Here is a 22,258-nt window from a genome sequence, read left to right on the forward strand (position 1 = left end):
TGTTTGTATTTTAATGTTCCAATGATTATGATTACTCAATTTTGTAAATTTGTTTTCGGTGGAATTGTTTCTATCTGTGTGTTATGTTTATTTACCAGACGTCTAAATTAAATGATAAAAAACGAATAGGTATTTAATCTTATCAGATTAATTTTATTTTTCCAACTTATCCTTATTTTACAAAACCTTTGACCTTTATTTATTTTTATTAAAATGTCAGCGGTCATTCCAACTGTGACCCGACTCTCAAATAGGATAATAAGGATACTAGGGTGTAATCCCGGGCCTATGACGCTGCAAGGGACAAATACATATTTAATTGGGACCGGAAAAAAGTATGTATATACCTAAGGTTTGAACTACAGAAACAATACTCAGGCTTGCAATTTAATTCAACGAAATGTTCTTTTTTTAATATTCGATAGCTTATTTCATATATTTTTCTCTTTCTTCTAATTTTAGTCGCATATTATTAGACACAGGTGATAAAAATGTTTCCGAGTACCAGAAAAACTTGCAAGATGTGGTACAGACGGAACAAGTCAATATAGAGCACATAGTTGTTACACATTGGCACCATGATCATATCGGAGGGGTTGAGGACTTATATGGGACCATTGCTAGTAAGTTGACAATTGTCTAAATCTCTTGAAACTTCAATTTTTAGAATTACTTCTCTTCCTGTTTTTTTGCTCGTCCTTGAAGACTTTGCCAAAACCAACATTAATTTTGTTATTTATATAAAAAATATAATGATAGTAATTTAAATAAAAATATTACAGAACAACCCAAAATATGGAAGCACAAGCGAAGTGACGGCGATAATAAAGACGACCCGTTATCATTACCCATACATTGGTTGTCTGATGGTCAACAAATTGAAGTCGAAGGTGCTACTCTCAAAATACACCATACACCTGGTCATACAACTGATCATGTTGTACTTACGTTACTTGAAGAAAATATTATGTTCAGCGGAGACTGTATTTTAGGTGAAGGGACTGCAGTATTCGAAGATTTGTATACATACATGAAAAGTCTGAACAAAATATTAGATTTGAATCCAAATGTCATATATCCTGGCCATGGTAATATTGTTGAGGTAAGTAAACAATAAGTTTGTAGGATTACCATTCTTTTATTTATCTATCTGTCTCTTTTCTTACAATCAAGATAATGTTATATAGAGTAGCTTTTTACATGCTTTTAGGCATTACTGAAATCCTAAATTAGTATAAGCACTAACAGCTATTTTTTTTCTTGTTTTCAGGATCCAATAGAAAAAATAGAATATTACATAGCTCATAGGAATTTAAGAGAGAATCAAATATTAGAAACATTAAAAAAAAATTCAGATAAGCAGCTTACAGAAATGGATCTAGTCAGGATTATTTACACTGAAACTCCGGAACATTTATGGCCCGCAGCAGCTTATAATGTCAACCATCATCTAAGGAAACTAACAAAGGAAAATAAATTGAAAGAAATTGAAGTCGACGGTGATAGAAAATGGCAATATTTAGTTTCATCAAATTTATAAATATAAATTGTGTTTGTTAAAATTTAAAATGGATTTGGGTTTCATGTAAACTGTTAAATAATGTTTGTTATATATTGAATTTGACATCTTCAATATGTTTATTTGTTTTTTTTTATTATATTTTTTATAAATGATGAAAGTTAATAAATAAATTAAAATGTATACTATAGTAGTTTTTTTGGCTAATATTTCAGAGACATATAAAGTTTTTTAAAGATGCAAATGTACTTAAAATAAAAAATCATTTATAATTTATGTTCGTATATTTACTACTTATAGTAAGGAATAAAATGTCTAGACACGACTGCGTTTCGGTGGCGGCGGCATCTCAGAGTCGTCATGGAAACTCCTTGTGTTTATAAAATCTAGCAGGTACTCTTTTGTAACTGGGTTACTTATACTCTCCCAAACGGCTGGAAGTAAAAGTTAAAAATGAACCAAACATTGTAATACATGTTTTGTTCTGTTTTAGTTGAGTTAAAAAAAGAACTGCTTCTAGGAACCCAATGAGTTCCATCTAAAAAAAAATTATAATTATTTTATACTAGCAGTCGCCGGCAACTCAGTCCGTGCGGTATTAAAAAAAACCTAATTTGTAGCCTATGTGTTCTTACAGACTATGTTCTAAATCTATACCAAATTTCAGCAAGATCCATACAGCCGTTCTGGAGATACCTTCAAACAAACATCCATCCATCCATCTAAACATTCGCATTTATAATATTAGTAAGAAGTAAGATAAGTTTACATACCCATAGCAGTGCTGCGACTGTTGGGAAAAGATTTATCAGTTCTCTCTCTCATGAAAACCCACTGGCCATTCTCGAACTTGCACTCAATTATCTTGTTGTTCAAATGCTTCATTTGCTTCGTCAATTTAATATTACTGATTGGATTCTTCTCACGGGACACATAAAGCAGACCAATTTTCTTCGGCAACATACTGAAAATAATTATCAATGTTTAATACATTTTACTACCATTACTACTAAAACACAATTTTAATTTTTTACATAGGAATGTTGGCCGCGACTCCGTCCGCACGCAGTTAGAAAAACTTAATATTTTGTATGAAAAATAGATTGTAGCCGATTCTAAGACCTAATATGTAAATAAAATTGCATAAAAATCAGTGAACCCGTTTTAAAGGAGTATGGTAACATTGTGACAAAATAATTGTATATTAGATGTACATAAAATTTTAAATAACTTACCCGAGTCCACTTTCGGTGGTAATTTTCAATCTAAAGTCCACACTGTTCATGTCACTCGGTTTCCATTTCAACACTTCATCACACGCGCCTGCCACATAGCCCTGATATAAATAAACCATTAATTTCATTTCATAGGCTTTAAATTTAACTTTAACATATCAAAAATATAAAATAAAAAATTACAACACACTTCATGCCACTAATACTTTTAAGTGATAATCATCATCATCATCAGCCCACTATACGTCCCCATTGAGGCTCGGAGCCTACCCTAAATTATGGGTGACTAGGTCATAGTCAACAACGCTGGCCCAGAGCGGGTTGACTTCACACATATCTATGAATTTCTTCTTAGATATGTGCAGCATCACCATCTTTCCCTTCATCGTAAGAACGCCGAAACACATTGGTAAATGGCGGGATTCGAACCCAGGACCTACAGATTGCAAGTCAAGACTTTAACCCCTCACCGACGCTCTTAGTGATAATAACACTAAAGTAATATGAACCAGTTGACGGCACTGTCCGTGTTGAGTTTTTACCAACCTCTTTAGATGGTTGAAAAATGAGTCCATCGGGTTCATGGCATAGTTTTTTGGCAAATTTCTCATCAAGTAAATAATGCGTCATGCTGAGGTCCCAGAACTCTTTTAGATGCACACTGAAAGGACCTTTGCTTATCATACCGCTCGCAATTGCTCTATTCCTGAAATTATGACGTATTAAATTATAATTAAATTCTAATTTAAATTTAATAATATTTTAGTTAAAGTATTCATATGTAAATTTAATAATGTCTAGGTTACCTAGGATTCATAATTTCCTTCTCAATACACATTAACCGTACAGGATAGAATGACTCCCTGCCCACATTTTGATTTTCAAATCTGATAATATCATAACATAAATATCTATGTTTCTCTTCACCATCTTCTTTATCAATAACCATCTCCTGTAAAATAGAATAAAATATATAAGTGATCGATTTTAATAAAATCATGAAACATCAAAATGAAGGAGTTAAAGTAAGTGTATTTATATTATGACTGGTGATATAAATTTTGAAAAATTCAATAGTTTTTTTGTACTGATAAATGTACTTGATTTTAGATACAGGGGAAGAATAAATTTAAAATATCACCAGATGGAGGGTAAAATCTTTCTTAAAAAAACATCACATCCGAGGACCTCTTGTCACTTCCGAGGAAAAAATAACACTATAGTTTTTTATAATAGAAAAAGATTATATTTTACCCCGTCAAGGAGAGTATCAGTCAAATGTTTCATTGTTTTATTGTGTAGAAATATGAGTCCATCCACTTTGAATATTGAAAAGTCTCGGTCCAACATGAACACTCTATCTTTACCATCAATTAACATCATATACCTGAAGAAAAAGGTTTATTTACAAATAAAACCTCATTAATTGTGTCCAACTTGTTAATATTACTCTTTGATTATAATAAATAACTCACCGAACTCCGTCAGCTTTCCAAGACACCCTGTAAGGTTTGAGTTGCAATAGACTGATATTTTCCACTGTCATTGAAACCGGCTGACAGCCGGGAAAGCCTTTCCCTGTCCACTTACAGAAATTTTTAGCTTTCTGTTGTATACTTAACACATCATCCTCATTATCATAAAAGTTAACTCCATGCATTGGTGGAATAAACTCTTTAGGTTTCATATGGCCTTTCTTACCTCTACCTCGGTCATGTCTGTAATTTTTTTTTGGTATAAAAACACATTCAGTACCGCTATAATTTTTTACACAAATTAAATAACACTAAGGGAGTCTTAAAATAGTTATAAAACTATTCTAAATGTTGCAGATATTGTTTTAAAAAATAAAACTTACTTATGTGATGAATTTGCTTCAGAATGTGATGAGTGCGATGAGTGTGATGCATGTGATGAATTGGCCTGCAACTCATCATCATCATATTCCTCTTCATCTTCTGCAAATAATAATAAATATTATACAAAGCCTTTAATATCACAGCTTTAATAAATATTAAAAGTTTGCAACTAATTCAGAACTGCGCAATTTTTTATTTATACAATTTGTTATACGAAATACTTATTCAGTTATAAGAAGTCTGCGTATATAAAATAATTTACCATTACACCACTGTGGCCTTGGTGGTGCTGTAGGGGGAAAGTCAGCACTGTCTTCGTACCGTTTGTATAGCTCATCCAAATAATCTTGCTTGTAGATACCTGGCTCTCTGCAATTTACATTTAGAGACTGCTTAATATCACTTAATAGGGACATACTGGTGGAAGACAATATTAGTTTCTAGTTAGATATTGCCAGTCCCTTCTATGTCATTACAATGTGAAATTTGGTACATAAGGTAATTTAAATATATCGCTGAAAATGTATGTACCTTTTAATAGCAAATTGATGCAGTGCTGCATCTAAGCTGAAATCCATTTCCTCAACCATAAAAGACACAATTAAAAATCCCGTTCTATTGAATCCGTGTGTGCAGTGGACACCAATCATATCATCTGGATGTTTATTCATAAAATTATTTACCGTATCAATAAAATGCCTGAAATTTCATAAAAATCATTCAATTGTTTCTTTAAGATTCAGTTTTTCATATAAATTTCAAAACAATAGTATATGTGCAGCTGAAATTTTAAACACAGTTATGAAAGCTTAGTTTCAAATTGCCCTAATTGTTCAACAAAACAAACAAACAAATTTTACCTTGTTTGTTCTCTTGTAGGTGTCTCTCCATGACCTCTGCATGCCATTTTAATATACTTGCAACCATTCTTCTCAATCTCATTTTTGTCATAGAATCTTGATGTATTTGTTAAGTCAATCCACAGACCTAACTTTATCTGAATTAAAAATAATAAAATGATCATGTTGAATATAGTGAAAAAATAAATGTTTTTATAAGTATATTGGTAATATTTCTGCCAATGCAAGTAAAATAATGCTGTCTGGTAAACGTTTTATTTATATTATATAAAAATGTGCAAAATGATCACATTTAAGCGATAAATTAAACGAACTGTTTGTCATATTCACAAGTTAAGACTAAAATACGACAAGTGCATATTACATGGCATGCCACAGGTTGTTAGAAAAAGATTACGAGATTAGTGTATGATTTATTTGTATGAAATATACCGATACAGATTTTTCACTAACAATTTAACTTTCTATTTACGAAAGATGTCATTCTAAAAATTGTATACGCACCTTCAGGTCTCGCAGATTTAAAAATAAAATGGATGGCGTAAATCGATTTTCGACTGGAACTTTCTCATTGAAATGTGGACCCAGGGGTGTCTTAAACGCTAAGAACTTTTCAGCAATAAGCCCAGCAGCTTTTCGTGGGCAATTCAGCCATCGATTTGGAATTGGCCCAGAATCTCTTTGTGACATTTTAGGTTTTATAAGTGTTTTTTGATGTGTATTTTTAAGAAAACACTATTTATATGTTAGAAGGTTATTTTTTTAAATTATTACACACATTTATATGTTTAGTTTTATTTACTTAAAAGAAAAACGTTATAAATTAACTCTCGGCAAAATATACACAATCCGTTCATCTGTGCGCACTTGACAAGTCAACATTTGATTTTGACATCGAAATGAAAGATTGCAATATTTAATCAATCAAAGAGCAAACAAACGAGGACCTTCAATTCCTAAAATTATAATTTAGATAACAGGATTATTATCAGCATCATTATCAACAAAGGCTTTTTTCCACCTTGATCTAATCACGTAATATACATAATAAAAATTAACACCTCTTAAGGTTTTAGTTCTGTGGCCTTACTAACAATTTTAATACATGCAACATTAGGATAATAATAGACTTGGTTTGCACCAAACGAATAAATCAAGATCGAATGCACATTCTGTTCCAAATGTTCAAAATTGTCCTAGTGTAAGCTTTTATTAAACTTAGACGTGGAGTATTATTATCATTATTGTTTTAGTGTTCTTATTAATGTGTTTTAGTGACTTGAGAGAATAAATAAAGTTGAAATAGTAGATTTAATAAATATGAAAGAAAAAGAAATAAAAAGTGTAAAGTTATTGATAATAGTGAACGCCTTGTAATTTTAAATCGAAATCCTGTATCTTTAGAATTCTCGTTTTCGGTCGTTCTTTTGATACAAATTCTGAAACCTTTTGCACCTAAAAGAAAAAAACATTGGTCTTATTCTGGCTCACCGCTAATTGTTCGTACAGTCAAAAAGACCCTTAAAGCGCAGTATTGGCAGTTATTCTGGTTTTGTATTTTGTTCAAAAAACACCTAAGAAGAAAAGAGACGGAATATCTATTTTTGTTTTTACGTTGGCTATGCCTGATGTTGGTATTTGCTAAGTGTCTGCCTGCCATTTTGTAAGATAGAAGGGAGATAAAAAATAGTTTTATGGTGTTAAAATTTTATAAAAACTCCGTTGCCATTTGTATTAGGGCCAAAAACAAATGTTTAAATGGACGCATCGTCCATTATAACTCAAGTGTCACGGGATGACGAACAATTAAACAACTATGGATCCGACAGAGGTAAATCTTCAGAGTTACACCTGTTACCTATTGCCATCGAATTGGAGCGTATAAAGTTACCTCTCTGTGATGCAAAAATATTTCACTAGTGTACTAATTAAAAAAGTGTTTCGTGGAAGATATAATCTTCAAATTGTTAAATTGTGAGGGTGTAATAACACGAGGTAAACAAATAGAACGTGTAACCGCGCCAACATTTTGAGGAGCAACCTTGAGGGCGCAAACCGAGATTGTCAAATAATTGTGCTTGTGCCGTCTGCGTATTGGACTGTATCGACTGGTTCATGTGAGATAATTGTTTTAGGAACGACGCCCAGCGGCCAGCATAATGAAGGGGATGGTACCCCGGTGTCGGGGTCGACGGCTCTGGGCGGCAAGAAATCGAGTGGTGGCGGAGGGTTTCTGCGATCCCTTCTGTGTTGTTGGCGAGGTGGCAGAGGCAAGGGGCCGCCCGGCAGCAATGGTGCAAACAGCATCGATGGCCGGGCTTCTCCCCCACTGCTGGTCATGTCGGACCATGCACCCCGCCCATTGTTACCACCAGTAAGACATCAGGACATGCATAAAAAATGTATGGTCATTGATTTGGATGAAACTCTGGTTCACAGTTCATTTAAGGTAAGTAATTTTATGTTTATTATTTTGTATACTAAAGTTCTTATAAATAATACATATTATTATAATTTCTTTTATGAATATAAATGAGAAATTATATTTGATGATATGGGATACATAGTGTTAGGGGAAATGCTTGTTTTGTGAACAAATAACTATCATTGAAATTGAAAAGGATTGTATCCTAATATAAACCTAAAAGACCAGCCTTCTATAAATTACCTAATTTAAATTGGATTTATATGGATTTCTAATTGAAAAATTTTTAATATTGCAAAGTATGTAAATGTTTGAAATGTACTTATCACTACATAAATGTAGTAAAGAATGTCTAGTAATAAAAATGTGGTGAAAAGGTGCATTTTGTTTAAGATATTGTTTTCTATATTTGTAATGAATATATTTTTAATCCAAAATTGGACTTGAAATAGAAAAAACATGCTCCATTGAGTAATTTGCTGATATGGTTTACGGTACTAATATTTTTAACATTCAAAAGATTTTTCAAATATCCTCTTAAACAACAGTTGAAATGTGTCTTTCTGTTCTACTAACACTCCAGTGACTTTAATAGTCATGTTAAATAGGTATGAGATTGATTAAAAAACAGATCTTTAACCATGGGTTTCTAAGACCAAAATCTCTGTAGAAATACCATCATGACAAATCATCTCTGGCATTATCTTTGATAAAACAGAGATAACACTATGTTTTAAATGAAGATTTTGATCTCAGAAACCTACCGTTAGCACCACCAAATTATGTTAAATAATAAACTACTGGTTAATTGTTAGCTTAATTGATTGAACCTCTTAAAGTCCAGGCTTGAAGTAAATAACATTTATTACTTGTAAAGTTTTTTATGAGACAAGTAAATATACATAAATGTGTAATTTAAATATATTTTTTAAATCAGTGTTCCAAATTGCAAATGGCAATATAAAAAAATATTGTCACATACATTTGTTAGTGCTCGTTTTTTTTTTTATTAAAAAGAACAAAGCTCGATATGTCATGTTTGTCATAATCCTAGTAGATGACTCATTTGAATAGTTGAAACAATCAGACAAGCAGTCTTTGTAGCGTTGTTTATTTCGTCTACGCCAATAAAAAACTGCGTAATTTAGAAACTTCCACTGTTAATTATTTGAAATGTTATTTTTTACATTCTATAATGATAGCTTGATATTACGAGATATAATTCTTAAAATTGTAATTTCGTATCATTAGTCATGCTAGTGTTTTTTTTTCTATCCAAAGTTGAACTCGTTTGACCCTTGGTACGACATCATACATTACTTCCGAATAAGTTTTGTGTACGTGAAAGAATGTAAGTTTACTTTGCCGAAATTAGAAGAATAGTATATACTAGCTTTTATCCGCGACTCCGCCCGCGCGGAATAAAAAAAAATGCACACAAGAAAAAAAGTTCCTATGTCCATCTCCTAGTTCTAAGCTCCCCATCAATTTTCAGCTAAATCAGTTCGACCGATCTTGAGTTATAAATAGTATAACTAACACGATTTTCTTTTATATATATAGATTGTATGAAATATTTAAAATTAACGAAGGACCATTTTGTTTATATCATTAAGCGTGTATTTCCCCAGAGAACTTGTCAGAGTAAAAACCATACACGGTTCTGTGCGCACGTGCACTAGCGACCTTCGCATGTCTTTAATTATTTTTATAATTATCTCATCTCAAACAGGACACATTATCCCACGATTTTTTTTGCATCGTAAACCCCTTGAGTACAATGCGTAACATCTCAAACAAATGATTTACGAAAGTTTAAATTGAAATTGTATCATTTTCTGTACCCAAATTTGGGTACGACTCAGATTACAAATGGCACGTACTAATGTGTCTTATTTTGGATCTGTATTCTCGTAATATTGTTGCTATGCTCAATGACACGGTAACCTGTTACGTATATCCTAAAAAGGTCTGATGAATATTACTATGGTAAACATTAATAATTTGTAGGTAATTAATAGAGATCCGTATATTTTTAGCCGATTTCAAAAAGAAGGAGGTTATCAATTAGACTGTATTTTTTTTTATGTGTGACCGCGAAACTCCGCCCCTGGTGGTCCGATTTTGATAAAAAATATTTTAATCGAAAGGAAGTGCTTGCAGATGGGTCCCATTTTTTTGTTTTTTTTTTTATTCTGTAAACATATCCAGTTTTTCAGTGTTAACTTATAGTAAATCTCATTTTAATCCCTTTTTTGACGATAAAGCACTGGTTTATACGATAAAGAATTTAAAGCCTATCAACTATTATTTGAATCTTAATAAAGTAACAAGTTTTTCTTCTCATTATGAATGTATTAACTTTATTGTACGTCTTTACCCTCAGATAAAAATATATGCTTAAATCGCGAATTACTTTTTAATACGACATTAATAGGGAGTATACACTAATAATGAAAACAAAAGTAAAAGAGGTATTGGTTACTCCAACTGGCCAGTTTAAGACATTTTTGGGCGTATAACTTCGAAATGTGACGGAATTTGAAATGCAGCGTTTCGACGATTGAGGTGTAGTTGGACATACTCGGCTTACTACACAGGATATGACGGCGAAAAAAAAACGTAAAAAATTGTTAATCAGTAAATGCACCTATCTCGGCCACAAACAGTTTCGTTGTTCAAATATAGGTTTTTAAACATTTTTTCTGCAAATAGTCATTGTCGCCACGGCTTTCAGATAAAAATGCGCGTGTAAAAAAACCGTTATATTTATTCATGATTGTTCACCAGTAGATAATATGCAATGTTTTTTTTGTCCCTTTTTTCGGATAATTACACTTACAATAGTATAAATTCAACTAAACAGCTGTTAAAGTTTATATTGTATCAATTAAGCGAACTTTAAGTCAATGTACTCAGGAATAAAAATGTAAAAGACCTGATAAACAACAAGCTAGAGGCAAAATTACGTTGTAAAAGAAGCTTGTTCTTTGCCAGGAAGTTGCGGTACTGGCATTAAAAAAAAATTTTTTTTTTCTGCTCGCCTTCACTGATTAGTCTTGCGTGTAATGGTTTTGTGATAAAAGAAAAAAAGGTATTTAAATTATTTAGATCTTTCTAAATCTCAGTCTCTTCATTTATCATACCAAAATTATGGCTTGTTGTCCGAGATAGAAATCTTAGAAAGTTAGCAAACAATATGACGTGATTTTTTAAATTAATGCCTACGGCGGAGGCTTCTGTTTAACAAAGGTTGCTTTTTGCTGACAAGTACATTTGATTTTTACAGTTTTATTACAACGACTATTCAATTTAATATTAATATGTATTTATTTTTTATTGAAGAAGCCATATACGTTATTTAATATTAGAAATACGAAAGTTTACAAGGATGGATGTTTTTTGTTAGAAGATATCTCCGTAACGGCTCAACGGATCTCGATAAAATTTGGCACAGATGTAGGGCCGTAATCTTGAAGAACACATAGGCTAATTAAGTTTTTATTTTATGTCGTTAAGGAGTCGCGGACGACAGCTAGTTTTTGAATAACTCGCAATTGTTGAATATGCTATCGTTTACGCGTGGGTACAATCACCGACATAATTGTTTTAATTACAGACTTCTCTATATTGTTCCGTTTCTGTTTCATATATTTATCATTTCTATCCGGTGTGTTGATAAGACTGTATGTCCTTATCATAAACTTCAAGGGCATTTAACAATATTGTTTTGATTTCTTATTTATATCTTATTTTACTAATATAGTGAACTAGTTGTCGCCCGCGACTCTGTCAGCGCGGTATTTAAAAAAAACATAATAAGTACCGTATGTGTTTTTCCAGACTATGTTCTACATTTGTGCCAAATTTCATCAAGTTCCGTTGAGCCGTTTCGGAGATACATTCAAACAAACATCCATCCATCCATTTAAACATTTGCATATATAATATTAGTATAACTATACACGATTGTCGTGTAATATTTGCGAAGTAATTCAAAGATAGGTATGTGTGAAGTTAGTTCTAACTGACTCAACATGGTTCACAAAGGTCTAGTCCTCCTTTACTTAGGGTAGGCATGTACCCCTTAGTGGTGTAACGTATTAACAGCATAATATGTTAAATGTTAAGATAAAAAAGCAAAAAAAGTTTTTAAAAACAAGATAAAAATATAAGCTAATTATACAGCTAAAAGATGCATAAAATGACGTATATAAGTTAGAGGAGCGTATATAAGGAAAATATAAGTTTTCAAAGGTTTAAAAAAAAGTATTTTAGGAGGAACTTATTACTGAAAGTGTAATGTAAGGAATATGTAGTAAAAATGCGCAATTAATTAAAAATATAAGGCAGAAAAGAGTACGGATATCGATCGAGTCTGTAGACGTTGTTTTATTGAACAAAAAAAAAATGTACACGATATTTTTGTGCTTCGGATATTTGTCGGAAAGATTATCATTGCACGATGTTAATTTATTGTTATCTGCTGATTATTTAGATTCCCACGTCTGCGTTGAGCGTTGCGTATTGTTTCAATGCATTATTATGCTGACGGTGTCAACTGCACTTGAATAAAAAAGATAAACAATAAACCTCGTGACTGCTAAGATATAAATGTATTGAAACTAGTTGGCACGGTTATGTTTAATAGCAGTAGTATCAGCAAAACAAGATAATCGCTTGATGATTTTTTCTTATAGAAAATATTTTATTAGAATCCTATAGCTTTATTGATATGAAAGAAATATACAAATGAATAGAGAATCTCATCTTTTTTGAAGTCGGTTAATAAACTACTATTAACGTAGATTTTTTAAGTTGTACGTAACGTTAAAACAGCAGTTGCACGCGACTTCGTCAACGCGGAATTAAATCTAAACCCAGGGATCGTGTATCTTCCCAACAGTGAAAGAATTTTTCAAAACGGTTCTGTAATTTCGTAACCAAAAAAATATTTCTTCTTTATTATATTAGTATAGATTTAGTATTTAATTAATAAAACTTTCTTTTTAACATACATTTGTACGATCGTAAAAATATTTCTCTTAATTGTATAATAGTTACAAGCACGTTTGTTATGTAACCGACCGTGAAAATTAATGAATCAACTATGAAAATGTATAAAAAACTAAGCACGCAACCGTAAAGTACTTAGTAACACGCATTTACAGTTTCTGCATTGTTTTGTCATTAGAATACAACCTTGTCTAATTAACTTAGGAATTCTAGTTTGCTATACTTTTATGGGTTTTTAATACTATTTTAGGGTTAAGTACTTGTTCATATCTAACTCGCAGGCGCGATTAACTGGTTCAAACCGGTTAAACTTACTTGAAATTACGAGTTTGTTAGATGTGAACGTTCTCATACAACGTCATATGTTTAAAACGCTACCGTGCCCGCGTCCGCTTGTTACTTATGAACAAGCACGAAGAAATACAAAGACAAGCTGGAACATCATTTTAATAGTAATCATTAATAATTTTAGCCATAATCATTTTTATGGGATAACTAGGTGTCGCTCGCGACTCGGTCCGCACTGAATAAATAAAATTTAAAAAGAAGACTATGTGTTCTTCAAGACTATGTTCTACATCTGTGCTTATTTCATCAAGTTCCGTTGAGCCGCTCCGGAATTACCTTCTTAAAACATCCATCTAAACATTCGCATTTATAATATTAGTAATATTAAAATTTGGTTGTTTTAACAGTAAGCTATGTGAATTTAGATTAATGGATTCACTATATCTCAGGGTACTTTTTAACACTTACGTTTCTGGATTTGAAGCCTCTTTGATAGCTTTGCTCATTTGCTAAGTTGTCGCACTTTACCGTGTGTTGTGTAAATTTTGTCAAACTAAACTATCGAATAATATTAATATCTTACGCATGTGTTTCTCAACGTTTTGAAAGACTTGAAAGTCGATTCATGACATTGAAACGGCTCGAAATTGCTTTGGGACATTTGTTAACGCAATTTGTCGGTAATTTGTTTGAAAAAGACAAAATAAACTTTCAAAAGCCTAAAAATATTACGAGAATTAATGGTAATTGTAGTTTCAAGCATGGTTGAGTTACCTATTTGAAGTTATTCAGTGACAAAGTTCTCACTGTTACAAATTGACAGGAAAATTGTAATAATTTCTTTTTCGGTACTATGAATTCTCGATTGAAAATCACTCGAGATTTAAATGTTTTTGAACCTACGTATATCATAATTACGAAATATTTATTTATATTTTTAAAGTAGATTTATAAGCAGCTTAACTTTATTTATATCAGCGATTAGTATTATGTAACAAGATATTATTTGCACATGCTATTATGTGTCGTTGGAACGCGTCTTATTTGACTGTGGTTGAATTTGATATCGACATCATTCCTTACTAAGAATGTGTTATGAACATATTTCTAAATTATAATCAAAGTGAGATTCGATCTATCATTTAATTGCCTAACTTTTACAAACCCACTCATCGCTTAATATTTTTCTTCATTCGTTCATTTCATAATTATCAATTTTATAACACGACTAGCTGTCGCCCGGTTAATCCGTCCGCGCGGAATTAAAAAATAACTTAATAGCCTATGTGTTCTAATTTCATCAAGATCCGTTGAACCGTTCCGGAGATACCTTTAAACATACATCCATTTAAATATTCGCATTTATAATATTAGTAAGATTTGTTATTTAAAAACCAGAGAAAACTGATTGACACTCGGCGGAAGAATACTGATCGATTGAGTCCTTACTCGTAGAAATTTGTTATTTAGGTCCATGTTACCATGGTATCGACATACTTACACAGCAACGCACAAAGACCATTACTATCCTGATTTATTATGTAAAAATATAAATATGAAAATATAAGACTGTTTCTTGAAGTTGACAGTGTTAGGAAATGGCCTTCGTTGGATGTGTCGTAACCTTACAAGTTGTTTGCAGCAATGATACAACCGATTTGGGTAATTTGTAATGTAATCACAAGTATTATTATGCAAAGCGGCTTGGAGTCGTGACGTTAAAGTTCCTGATTCGATGTCGACTATGAATATAAAAAAGCTAGGTCAATTAACACTGATGGTAACAATTTGATCACAAACTTAGTTTGACTTACGTGGTCTGGGTGATACCCGTCACATGATCTGTTACTACAATTAGGGTTGCCAGGTCGCCAAACCTACTAGCCGGACAGACCAGCCAGTTTAGCCGGACATTTGGGTAGAAAGGTCGGACACCCTATATTATTTAGGATTTTGTCTCAGTATTAATAGGTACACTCGTTTCGGAAATGTAAAAAGCCTAACAAAAGCCGGAGAACCGTTTATTTTGGCCGGACACGCAATCAAAAAGCCTACTTATGTCCGGCTTTATCCGGACGCCTGGCAACGTTAACTACAATTATTGTCCATTTGACAGGACTATCCATTTGTTTGTCCTGAATAATCTTAGTTCTTACTAAGATTGTATCCAGAACATCTCAACGGATTTTAATGAAATTTGACAATATAGCCACACATTCTACTAATTGTTTTTTAACTCCGCGCCGATAGATTTGCAGCTATAAAATAAATGGATTTTAATTCAACTTTAATCAAATGATATAGACTACATTTTGATGTCAAGCTTATCTGAACAAGATTTACTTGTTCGTTTCATACGAGATCATTCCAATATGTGGAATATTGTAGACAAAAGCGTAATGTATACGTGACAGTTGATTCTGTAAAATGACTAATGTATGGATCAGTCACGTGACGGGAAAACACTTTACTCAGTTGAATTCCCGATAAAATGCATGCATGTCTCTGTATGGTAATTTGAATATTGCACTTAAATCACATAAACACATAGGATATTTTTACATTTTTTATTACAGAAATCAGATAAGAAATATTATTTACAATGATAGAAATGTATTGTAAATTAGGGGTCAGATAGGTTATCATACATTATGATATAATGATAGATAGTGGGATAAGCAATTTGTATTGTAACGTCGATTGGTGATCTATATATATAAAAGAAAGTCGTGTTAGTTACACTATTTATAACTCAAGAACGGATGAATCGATTGGACTGAAAATTGGTGGGCAGGTAGCTTAGAACCAGGAAAAGGACATAGGATAAATTTTACCCCGTTTTCTATGTTTTGTTCCGCGCGGACGGAGTCGCGGGTAAAAGCTAGTTTTTAATATTCATGAAAAATAATTAACAACGCTTCCGTTCTCATTAGCAAAGGTGAAATGAATCGTTCTATTAATAACCCGAGCTAGGGTGTGCGCTGAACTCTGACACCCACGTAAATAGATTAACTGTGCCGTACGCAACGCATCGATTTCTTTATACATTTGATTACTCGTGCCTATAACGATATCTCGGCTCATCGCAGACTCATATATCTTGAGATCACGCAAGACATGTAACTCTTTTCAATGTAATTGTCTTCTTCCGAGTTCTTTAAAGCTTTAAAGCTAAGGAAAGTTGGTAACAGAAGTGATCGGAATGAAATTGGTTATTTATGATTCGATCATTCCATTCTTAGACTTATTATTACATATATATTAATATTTTGGCGCCAAATTAGTACATTCGAAACCACATTAGAAACAGCTACACGACTTTCGTTCAGTAAATAGCTATTTGGCACTCAACTGTACCTTACTGACTATAATTAAATTCTATAGATTCTTCAGAACTTGCTTGCGTATAACTAAACATAGATTAAGGATGGCAATGTATTTACGAAAATTTGTACAAGTTTTTACTATTTTATACTATAGAACAAGGAACTTTGAATGAAGATTGGGGCAATACATTTTGGTGGTAGACAATGTTACACTGTCGTGGGCTTTCACTGTCAGAACACTTGTAAAAAAATCTTAGAACTTAGGTTGACCTATGGCAATAAGTTTACGACATGTGTCCACGTAGAAAAAATCAGAAAGAGTTGAATTACCGTGGCCTTTAATTACAGTTAAATTTATTTAATTTTTTAATTCAGAAATAGGTATTGAATTAAATAAATGTGCAATGTTTTTTTTTTCTTGTTTCTTCCTTTTCCTCGAAGCAGCGGATGTGTTGCAAACATTATTGAAACGAATTCCGTTTCAATATCCAACCAATCACGTTTGTGGGAACTGTATTTAAATTAAGTTTATTTTCTTACTCAAGTTGAGATAAATATAAATATTACTTTATACAAAAATACGCTTATTTAGTCTTTTCTCGTAACTCAAGAAGATTTCTAATCAAATAATCTAAGAAACATATAAAAAAAGTTGACATTTTGTAGTTTTTTTCTTATATCAATGTTCATTCACATATTTATGTTTTTGACCCATTGTAAATAAACCATTGATATTTCCGGTTAAATTCCAGTCTTCTCCGAAGTAATCAGGATAATCCATTGTTATCGTAAACTGAATTTAAAGCGCTTTAAATTAGCTCCCATACATACATTGTTATTAAATCAAACATCGATCGAACGTCTATGTGTCACCGGTAAATCGTGCACGCCGCACCTTTGTAATTTGACCAGGCAAATCGTAAACACTTGGAATAGAAAAAAATCATACATGATTTGAAAAATATTTATTTCGATTTCTAAACATATTCAAGCATATTTATTTGAAACTTGCACTTCAATTCCAGTCTGTAATTCTTCATTGGCTGCACAGGAAAATCAATGTCGCCGTAATGTAATCGAAATTACGTATCGTAGCAAATTATAAACGGGCGTCGTACCCGATTTGTCGGTAACATCGCCATGTGCTGTTTTAGAGCTCATTGTTAGCGCTTTTGGTTACTTGTTCGCATGTCAAGGCTTCAACCTTGAATGTATATGGGATACACGATCGGTACCTGACGTGTTGGCATTGCACCGTTTAAACTTTCGGATTTTGATTTATTCATAATCACATTGTTAGTTTCTATTTGTCCGACTGACCCAGAAGAAGAGTTATTTTTGCATATGCAAAGTTAACAAATTAGTACGGTGTTCCTTGATTTACGATGGTTTCAACTTTACTGGGATGTTGGCTTATAAGATCAGCGATGTGTGAACTGTATTAAAATAAAAATATTAATACTAACTGCCCAAATACGGTACCAGTCAGCAAGACCTTATTGTACATTAATTTTAAATGCAGATCGATGGATAAAGTTGCGCTCTATTTTGGATGTACGACTATATTCGAGTATGTTCATAATAGAAATCGTTACAAAAGTAATATTTGATATTATATTCTTTTGACTATTGTATTCTTTTCGATTGTAATATGTTTTGTTGTTATCATAATTACTGTAACAATTACTTTGCTATGTCGTTTGATATCGTCGCATATAAGAAACAAAATAATTAAAAATAAAAACCAGTACAAACTAATAGCAATGAATTATTTATAGATTCCAAGTTCTGCAGCATTTTTATAACTGTTTGCCACGTTTAGGTTAAAATTGTGGTTGTTATCAACCGAGTATTTGGGTCAATAATTACTGTTGGTAATTAACAGAATATCTATTTTGTGATGTCATAAGTTTTTTTTAATTCGTTAAAGACGCAACTAGTTATAATAATTTCATAGGAATTTTGTATCGCATTTCAATATCGCGTTTTTTTCAGTTAAAGAAAGTTTTGTAATAGATAATTCGACATGAATGGAGATAAGGAATCCCTTTTGTCGACTTACAATCAAGTTTTAGTTTAAATAAAGCCCATGCTGTACTAGCGGCCGTTAAGAAAGCGTTGCCCAAAATAGTAATTGAATTTACTTAATAATTCATGATTACTATGAATAGAAATATTAGACTATTCACTAAACCATTATAATTCGCTATCTAAACGTTTAAATTGAGTTATCATAAATTATTGTTCCAGCACAATTTATTATAACGGACGGTGCCAGTGTTGACCCCAATCCCTCTACTTATTCCATGCTTTCCCAAGAATTATTATGACGAAACAAATTTACAGTGCGGTATGGTTTTCTTAGATATTTAATATTGTAGTTATTAGAACTAGAGACAGATATTTGTAACTTAATTCAGACGAACATAGCAATTTATAGATTATAAAAATAATGATAATCTTGGATCTGATGCTTCAATGTTTTACGTGTTATTTATTTATATTTATGTATTCTGTACTCATATCATAATACTTTCTCATTATTATTTATACGAAAAAATTTGTCATAGTCTGATTCATTTATTTACCATGTTGATTAGAAGTCAAAACCCCAATTGACACGTAAGTTTATTATGTACAATCATGGTTGTTCATCAATTATTGTTTGGATAAAAATGTAATTCCATAAAACACAAGTTGTAAGTTTATGAAGGTATACGTCTTTTCAAATACCTTGGCGGAATAAGGACATCTTCGTGCTGCAGAGGGAAGCCTTCCACATCCCTTTCCTCTGCTATACCGAATATTGTGTTATGCACAGCCAATCGTAATATGTTCCGAGCCGCCTGGTTGTATGACAACCTCTATACCACTCGATTTATTAATAGAGTAACAAAATCTCTTTGAATTAATAGAGAACAATATGTTTCATTTCAACTGTTCAGCAGTATTTCATGGTTTCTTTATCCCTAAATAATATCAATTTGAATCTAGCCCATCAACAATGCGGACTTCGTGGTGCCCGTGGAGATCGACGGTGCGGTGCATCAGGTGTATGTGCTGAAGCGGCCGCATGTCGACGAGTTCCTGCGTCGATGCGGGGAGCTGTACGAGTGCGTGCTCTTTACAGCTTCCCTCGCCAAGTACGCGGACCCCGTCGCTGACCTGCTAGATAGGTAAGACATAGCACAAATAACATTGGTCAACTCGATGCAAACTCAAATGATGTAGGATTTTTCACAAATATTCAATAATCCTGCTCGAAGGACCATAACGAAAATAGTAGATTCTCCTAACGACGATGAACATGATTGTGAACTATGATGTAATTGTTTTTGTGTTTCAATCAATTGAAAATATTAAATCTCTATATGTTAACTGGGCGCGGTATTAATCCAGTTATGGCCGCCATAGTGCATCGTATTTAGAGTAATGAAGAGTAAGAACTTATTAATGCGATCACGTGCCGCTGATGACGTCATCTCGAAGACGCTCGCTGCAATAATAGTAACGTGAGAAAGGACCACCCATTGTTCTGGACTTATTGTCCTTGTGTAGTCACTTCTTTATATTTATGGAATGGTTGAAAACAATATCCTTTAATCAGCTAGAAAACTTAATTTTGGCAAAAGACTTCCACTCTATGCAGACATTAATTTGATTACACTTATTTTGTCTCCTGAGTCCAATTTTATGCTGTGGCCTTAAAAACGTAGGACGGTAATAGACTAAACGATCTTCTGTCACCGGTGTATAAATTAATCTCGTTGCAGGACCGTGTTACGTTAGAATTTTCAACTACATAAAGGAAAACGGTTATAACAGTTACACAGAGAGCAAATTTCCTTGGTCAAGCTTGTCAGGTACTCGAGTACATAAACGAAGTCACGATATGCTTTTACGGTGCGTCCATAGTAGTCAGCAATACTCGTAAATAATGTTAAGGAGGTTATACACAAGGATATAATATAGTCATATAATTGTCCAGTTGTTCAAGGTCGACTCCGTCAATACACGTGTTGACTATATGAATTACGAGCTGTCGCCCACGACTCCGTCCTTGCGGAATTAAAAAAAAACTAATAAGTAGGATATGTATCCTACCAGACTGTTCTACATCTGTACTAAACTTTAAGATTTCCCTGTACCATGTTGTCTACTAGAATATTCCAGAAGAAACTGGAAGTCTTATACCCGTGTTCCACTCATTTATAGACACGATGACTCATGTCTCATCGATTAAAAATACCATATCCCATAGAGCCAGGGTCTTTGTTTTGTTTTACCTTTTCACGAGGTCACTTCATTCTCTATTATAATCTGTATTTTAAATGGCAATTGAATTTCTATACAAACATAAAGGACATAGTGCATATTTTTCATATCATTGCTATGCATTGTCTCAACTGTGATTGTCTATTTTGTTATCAAGAAGCCTATAATAGGTGGTCTAATTTGGTACATCGCGTGTTCCAGATGGGGCGTGTTCCGCGCGCGCTTGTTCCGTGACAGCTGCGTGTTCCACCGCGGCAACTATGTGAAGGACCTCAATAGCCTCGGCCGGGACCTGCGGCGCGTCGTCATCGTCGACAACTCGCCCGCCTCATACATCTTCCATCCGGATAACGCTGTAAGGAATTTGGTTGTGTTATTTCTATCGACAAAACATTTTAGATTGTAAAGTAAGTCAAACAAAAAAAAAATTCCGTCTGGTTTATTACAGGTACCTGTCGCGTCCTGGTTCGACGACATGACAGATTCAGAACTATTAGACCTGATACCGTTCTTCGAGAAGCTGAGCAAAGTCGACAGTGTGTATACAGTGCTGCGTAACTCCAACCACCCGTACAACCCGGCGCAGGGCAGCCCGCCGCCCGCATAGCCGGCACTCGCGCCCCCCGCACCCCCCGCGACCGCCCACCGCGCCGGGGGGCGGGGCGGGGCGGGCGCGGGCGCGGGGGCGGGGCCGCACACGAACACGCATCCGTCCCACGAGTCGCGCGTCACGTTCGTCGTCCGCGAGAGCCGCGTCTGCGGTCACCCGTACGAGGTTCACGAGCCGCCCCCCGCGCCCCCTGCGCCCCCCGACGCGCCCCCTGCGCCCCCCGCGCCCCCCGCGCACCCCATCACCACCTTCCTCGAGACTATCGTCAAGAGAGGAGCGAACTTCGTATTAAGTGCCAATTTTGCCTTCTGGATAGTAAGGACGTTATTTGTACCTATTATACATTTTAGGTATTTCTTAGTGCGTAAGTGGTCCCTATGATGGATTTGTATTTGTTTTTTTAAATAATTTAATTTATCCCTTTATCGCTGTAAAGCTTGCAGTAAGCGGTATGTGCGTACGTCTATATTTAAAATGTAATATCAATGTTTCTATTTTTAAATAGTAAAAATATCGATGTTTTAGTCGTTAGGTGTCTCTTGTTTATCGATAAAATAATCGATCGATGTCTTTTTATATCGCGCTTGGGATCAAATAAATTAGGGAGATTGCAGTCGAGGAGATTCAAAGATCGCTTTGTATCCGCTAGGGATGATTTATGTACGCAACAATCGACACGATGTCTATTGTTTTTTGTACATAAAAAGAATTAGAATATCCCTCGAAAATTGGTCCATAATATTGAGCACAACGCATTATCGATATTCTACATGTTTCCCGTTGTACATCCCTAGTTCCCGCTTACTTTTTTTTTATTTTTACTTTTTTTTATAATTAATCGACTC

The 22,258-nt window shown here is 33.6% G+C and overlaps 3 protein-coding genes across 3 annotated transcripts; 2 read left to right on the forward strand and 1 right to left on the reverse strand.

Annotated features, from left to right (window-relative positions):
- The first annotated feature begins 91 nt into the window (after nt 1-91).
- Nucleotides 92-1,540, forward strand: LOC106714232 (beta-lactamase-like protein 2 homolog). The gene is made up of 4 exons (XM_014507212.2): nt 92-335; nt 463-623; nt 783-1,102; nt 1,271-1,540. Exons 1-4 carry the CDS (start codon nt 214-216, stop codon nt 1,538-1,540), a joined length of 873 nt encoding a protein of 290 aa, XP_014362698.2. The 5' UTR covers nt 92-213.
- A 261-nt stretch (nt 1,541-1,801) lies between these two features.
- LOC106714213 (mRNA-capping enzyme) lies at nt 1,802-6,341 on the reverse strand. The gene is made up of 12 exons (XM_045686901.1): nt 5,978-6,341; nt 5,474-5,610; nt 5,145-5,312; nt 4,876-4,982; nt 4,613-4,712; nt 4,230-4,472; nt 4,009-4,141; nt 3,561-3,706; nt 3,301-3,460; nt 2,755-2,855; nt 2,293-2,483; nt 1,802-1,953 (listed from the first exon to the last, which is right to left on the reverse strand). The coding sequence occupies exons 1-12, from the start codon at nt 6,161-6,163 to the stop codon at nt 1,835-1,837; spliced, it is 1,791 nt and encodes a 596-aa protein (XP_045542857.1). The 5' UTR covers nt 6,164-6,341; the 3' UTR covers nt 1,802-1,834.
- A 762-nt stretch (nt 6,342-7,103) lies between these two features.
- On the forward strand, nt 7,104-21,446 carry LOC106714178 (carboxy-terminal domain RNA polymerase II polypeptide A small phosphatase 1). The gene is made up of 5 exons (XM_014507145.2): nt 7,104-7,304; nt 7,609-7,922; nt 19,523-19,704; nt 21,005-21,158; nt 21,252-21,446. The coding sequence occupies exons 1-5, from the start codon at nt 7,232-7,234 to the stop codon at nt 21,408-21,410; spliced, it is 882 nt and encodes a 293-aa protein (XP_014362631.2). The 5' UTR covers nt 7,104-7,231; the 3' UTR covers nt 21,411-21,446.
- Nucleotides 21,447-22,258: the final 812 nt, after the last annotated feature.

This window comes from Papilio machaon, chromosome 1 (genome assembly GCF_912999745.1).
Source record: "Papilio machaon chromosome 1, ilPapMach1.1, whole genome shotgun sequence".
Classification (NCBI taxonomy): domain Eukaryota; kingdom Metazoa; phylum Arthropoda; class Insecta; order Lepidoptera; family Papilionidae; genus Papilio; species Papilio machaon.

What these genes read in the sequence shown, in the direction of transcription:
- LOC106714232 (XM_014507212.2), top strand. Translation starts at nt 214, where the DNA reads ATGTCAGCGGTCATTCCAACTGTGACCCGACTCTCAAATAGGATAATA. An exon ending in TTAATTGGGACCGGAAAAAA is followed by an intron (nt 336 to 462) that starts GTATGTATATAC and finishes TTCTAATTTTAG; the next exon opens with TCGCATATTATTAGACACAG. An exon ending in GCCATGGTAATATTGTTGAG is followed by an intron (nt 1,103 to 1,270) that starts GTAAGTAAACAA and finishes TCTTGTTTTCAG; the next exon opens with GATCCAATAGAAAAAATAGA.
- LOC106714213 (XM_045686901.1), bottom strand. Translation starts at nt 6,163, where the DNA reads ATGTCACAAAGAGATTCTGGGCCAATTCCAAATCGATGGCTGAATTGC. An exon ending in CCTACAAGAGAACAAACAAG is followed by an intron (nt 5,313 to 5,473) that starts GTAAAATTTGTT and finishes ATGAAATTTCAG; the next exon opens with GCATTTTATTGATACGGTAA. An exon ending in CTGATACTCTCCTTGACGGG is followed by an intron (nt 3,707 to 4,008) that starts GTAAAATATAAT and finishes TCTATTTTACAG; the next exon opens with GAGATGGTTATTGATAAAGA.
- LOC106714178 (XM_014507145.2), top strand. Translation starts at nt 7,232, where the DNA reads ATGGACGCATCGTCCATTATAACTCAAGTGTCACGGGATGACGAACAA. An exon ending in GTCGCTGACCTGCTAGATAG is followed by an intron (nt 19,705 to 21,004) that starts GTAAGACATAGC and finishes CGCGTGTTCCAG; the next exon opens with ATGGGGCGTGTTCCGCGCGC. An exon ending in TCTTCCATCCGGATAACGCT is followed by an intron (nt 21,159 to 21,251) that starts GTAAGGAATTTG and finishes GGTTTATTACAG; the next exon opens with GTACCTGTCGCGTCCTGGTT.